The sequence below is a fragment of the Chrysochloris asiatica genome, unplaced genomic scaffold (assembly GCF_000296735.1).
Source record: "Chrysochloris asiatica unplaced genomic scaffold, ChrAsi1.0 scaffold04564, whole genome shotgun sequence".
In the NCBI taxonomy this organism is placed as follows: domain Eukaryota; kingdom Metazoa; phylum Chordata; class Mammalia; order Afrosoricida; family Chrysochloridae; genus Chrysochloris; species Chrysochloris asiatica.
The window spans coordinates 2,307-7,318 of record NW_006413082.1 but is presented as its reverse complement, the minus strand read 5'-3'; the positions used below and the strand labels follow the sequence as shown (position 1 = coordinate 7,318).

The window sequence follows — 5,012 nt, the reverse complement described above, 5'->3', positions numbered from 1 at the left end:
CATGACCTTCACATTACCAATGCACTCAAAGGAGTAGTCCACCCCTCCATCTGTCATCTCAACAAGCACCTCCTGAATGGGTTTACTGAAGTCCTGTGGGTTAATACAGTCAGAAACTCCAAACTCTTTGGCCTTTGCAAATTTATCCTTATTGATGTCGATACCAATGATCCGGGATGCACCAGCTACTTTACAGCCCATGATAGTCGCCAATCCAACTCCTCCTAGGCCAAAGATGGCACAAGTAGAGCCAGGCTCCACCTAACAACAAACAGTCTTATAAGATAGTCGTTCCAGAAAAGTAAAGGAAATCCGTAGGTTTCTTACATATTGGGCCAATTTCATTACTCCAGCAAAGCTTTGTTGAATCAAATTAGAAGGTAACAGGCTACTCCTATCTCTTACCTTGGCAGTGTTTATGGCAGCACCATAACCGGTTGAAATGCCACAACCCAGCAGACACACTTTATCCAGGGGTGCTGAAGGATCTATTTTAGCAACAGAGATATCTGCCACAACTGTATATTCAGAAAAAGTGCTAGTTCCCATATAATGTAAAATAGTCTTTCCTTTGCAAGTAAATCTGCTGGTACCATCCGGCATTAATCCTTTCCCTTGAGTGACTCTAAAGAAAAGAGGTAAAAAAAGCAGGGTTGAATGAGGTTTCTTTAAAACCCATGTTGTTGTTGTTGGTAGGTGCCATGAGTTGGCTCCGACTCATGGCAACAAAGCATAACCCTGGTCTGTGCCATCTTTGTTGATAGCTGGTATGCTTGAGTCCATTAGTTCCACTATTGTGCTTAAAATCATAGGAGAAAGAAATTGATTTTGAAAATAATGATCAGAAAGCATTTAGAAAGTGTGCTAAGACCAAAATTCAATTTCAAATGCAATCACTAATGATTTAGCAACTTTCAGCAATGCCTTATAAGAGAGCCCATCTTTTCCAACACTCAATATACTTCTGGAGCTTTCTAACAGAGTTTTAGTCATTTTAGTAGCTACACACTCATGGATCAGGTGAAATTCTCGTAAAATTCCAAAATAAAACTGTGTGAGCTATTATAACTTCATAAAGGATAACGACAAAACCAGCATCCATACAGGTAGGTAGAGATTATAAATAGTTATCAGGTCAGATGAAGACAGAGGCCAACCTGGCCAGCAGATCTTCCAGGAGGTCTGTGTAATTGATTATGCTGAAATAGGAAAAGAATCCACAAAAGTCACCATTTTCCAGGTTGTTTAGTTACAATAAACAGCAACAAAATTTAGTTTTTATATTATATTCTAAACATATAACATACTGTCTTGCTTAGGATATGGTCTCAAAAGTCAAACACACTTGTGTTTAAACCCTGTGTGATCTTGGGACGTTAACTAGCCTTTTGGTGACTTCGTTTTCGCATTAGGAAAACAGTATCCTCTTTCTACAGATTACTATAAAAATCAAATGGGATGTTATATAAAGCAGTAATACTGTGCCTGACAGAGTGCTTAATGTTTGCTATTTTTAGTAAAAATAAAACATTATAATTTGATATATACTCTCAGATAATTCCATTAGCATAAATATATAAATGTAAATAAATGCAGAAGAGAAATGAACTGCCTTTAGATCAAGTGTAAACACAATTATTTTGAGGCAAAAAAAAAATTTGATCAGATGCAAAGAACAGCAGCATGTTATGCCAAAAGTAACTCATTTTATGTTTATGACAACAATTTAAGTATGTTTGGCCATTCAATGTGAGAAACCATTACTAATGCAGAGGAGTTTCTTGGGAGAAAGAGGGAGGAGGCATCTTGAGATAATTTTCTGCTTAGAGAAAACCTCTCCCTTTAAAGTTACAGTAGTCACAAGAACGTACATAACCATCATTGTTCTTGACTGTGTTTGAAACCCCCTTTCAAATGACGAGATTGTTCTTGGTTCTAGTGTTGCCAAAGGTGGCTGGATTTATCTTATAAAATAATGGGACTCTTGTTTTACAAAAATATGAGGGGTTTCAAAAAGTTTTGGGGGAAATTCCATTGTCTTTTAATCTCATTTTCCACGAATTTTTTGAAGCTCCTTCATAAATCAACAGTGTTAGAAAAATATCACGAACAACTGGATTTGCCCTGCACTGTTGTGGGAGTGAAAAGTGGTACAATAATAATACTGGAGATACACATAGATACAGCCTGTGAATTAGCAATTCCATGTTGGGAAAATACCCAGGAGGAAGTAGTGTGCATAGTCATCAAAAGGTATGCATAAGACTGGTCATAGCAACATTAACAAAAGCCTAAATACCCACCAGCAGGAAAATGGATAAGTAGTGTTATTTACAATAGAATATGGCACAGCAATAAAAAAGAACCACTGGTGTACACAGCAACTTGGACACATCTTACAGACATTACGATGAGTAAAAAGCCAGATAAATAATAGGCACATATTACATGATTCCATTTATGAAATTTTACAGTGGAAAAAAAAATCAAAATAGTGGTTTTACCTTTAAAGACAGAGACTGTCTAAGGGGGACATGAGATTTTGTAGGGTGACAAAAAGGGCTTCCTATCTTAATCTATGCTGTGGTTATAACCATACATGTAAAAATCCATGGAGCTGTACATTTAGGGTTTGTATACTTAAGTATTTTATTTTGTTTATGTTATACCTTTAAACAAAAAATAAACATATACAAAGGGAGTTTTCATTTCCTTAAAGTAGCACTTTAAGTGTTGTTATCTTACTTAAATAAAATAACAACCTTTTGTGTGTCAAGGGGCTATGCTATCTCTTGTAGTTTTCCCAAGAACATTTTGAAGTAAGTTTTACTACTTTGATTTAATGGACAATAAAATGGCCCATAAAAATAATTACATTTAATCTCACAAGCCTATTCTTCCTTGCTCTACATTTTGGCAAACTTAGTCAAATGTATGGGAAGAGAATGTGTTCAGAAAGCTCTGTTTTATCTCTCAATAGGTAGATACTAGGCAAACTACTAATTACAAAGTCTTATTTTCTTATCTACGAAAATGGGGAAACTAATAATGATGAAACTATAAAGATGAAATAATTCATGTAAAAAGCACTTTGTAAATTGTTAGACAATTGCTTATTATCATTTGTAAATGACCTCTTGGTCTAGGAATAAAATAAGATACTAACCTTATCTTCTGGCAAAGGTTTGTTTTAGGATTTAGACAAAATTTGCATTCTCCACACTGTGGGATGTAAAGTGGAATGACAGTATCACCTAGGAAACAAATGCAAAGACATTATTCTGCATAGGCAACATCTGTTTCTAAATGGATACACATTCACACTCTTGTCAACTACTTTGTAAGATAAACAATTTCAAGACTTAACTTACAACTTTACCTACAGAAGGTCAATCAGACACTTCTCTATTGTGCAAAAAACCAGAAAAACACAAAACAAACACCAAGTTGCTAAATTTTTATCTAAATAAAACTCTTACAAAACAAAGTAAAAAACAAGGATGCTACATGCTTTAAAATATCGACTCATTTCTTGCATCTGTAAAATTTTGATTTAATTGGGTAAAACTGGCCTAGAAATGCCCTTTTAGAGGACTTCTAGCAGTCTAGGCAGCCCCATTACACAGACCCTCTATAACAAAGATATGGGGCATCAAATGAAACAGACACAGATGAAACTCCTGGAACCCTGAACTTCAGAGAAGTGGACTGAGTGCTTGTTGGGAGGAGAAGCTGAGCAGGTAGGGCAAGTGAGGGAGACAGGATCGGCCAGCCAGTGTGGTGCAACCATCCTGAACTTCTGTGAGCAGTTTCAATGACAGCAGATTCACACAGGTGGTGGGAAAGGTGTGATTCCTTCTTCCTGCCCCCCAAGGTTCCCTGGTGACCAAAGGTGTGGCCAGCTCCCACCCTCATCACCCCCAGAGCAGGCCATACACTCCAGGAGTTTGGAGCTGCGGCCACACCAGTATGAGGCAGGCCTGGCTGCACTGCTTTGGTGTCTAGATTTGGGTAGGCTCGGGTCCTGCCTTATAGAACCCACAGTGTCACCAGATCAGCATTAGGATAGCAGAAACTGTCATAACCAGCCAGCCTGTCCCCAGCTGGCCTGTGACACCAGTTCCATCAAGGGCCGTCAGAAACTACTTCTGGATTGAATGCCTGAACAATGATAATTCCATCTAGGGTCAGGAACTCCACTGTCACATCCCTCTTGCACTAACCTCGTGAGCACCTTGGCTGGCAGGAGCCTCCAAGAGTTTTCTCCTCTTCAGATCCAACAGCTGCATTGTTTTTTGTTTTCTTTCCATTCATTGTTTCATTCTTTTTTCTCCCTCTTCTCTTTTCCATTCCCTTGAATCTGATCCTTTCTCTAATTTTCTTTCCTCTTTTTTCTGTTTCTCATTTTCCCTTCTTCTTTTGATTTTTCTTTACTAGTCTCTACTCTTTCTCCTCATTTCCCTCTCCCTTGTCCAAGTGTTTTATTATTACTATTTCTTTAAATTTTTTATTTCTTCCTTTAATTTTCACTTTTATAGCTCCTTTTTTCTGTCCCTCTTTTCTCTTTTTAGTTATTATATTCATTTCTTTTTTCTGGTTGCTGTAATTTTTGTCTCTTTTTCCTCTTTTATTATTTTCTCTTTTCACTGGTGGTTGCTTGCTTGCTTACTCTGTTTTGTTTTCGTGTGTGTGTGTGTAGGAAATGGTTTCTTCTCTTTCTTACCTGTCAGGAAATAGCAACTGTGCCCTTATAGCCCAGCCATAACCATACCCTCTGCAGCTCCACCCATTGGGCAAGAGCCAATACCAGCTGAAACCTCCTTTACTGAGGTGCACCAACTGCAAATAGAGAAAGGTGAACATGCTTCCATTCTCTAACTACTACCACTTTCAATATTCTCTTCCAACACCATAACTCAAAAGCATAAATTCTTCTACGGTCTTCCTTATTCACAGTCCAGCTTTCGCATGCATATGAGGTTATTGAAAATACCATGGCTTGGGTCAGGCAA

General features: G+C 37.7%; 1 protein-coding gene across 1 annotated transcript; it reads right to left on the bottom strand.

The window, feature by feature from the left end:
* Positions 1-6: 6 nt before the first annotated feature.
* LOC102821284 (alcohol dehydrogenase class-3-like) lies at positions 7-3,249 on the bottom strand (the record flags this gene model as incomplete). Its single annotated transcript, XM_006878107.1, has 3 exons — positions 3,167-3,249; positions 406-625; positions 7-261 (listed from the first exon to the last, which is right to left on the bottom strand). Coding segments are annotated over exons 2-3 (453 nt in total), but the record flags the coding sequence as incomplete, so codon positions are not given.
* Between the last annotated feature and the right edge of the window lie 1,763 nt (positions 3,250-5,012).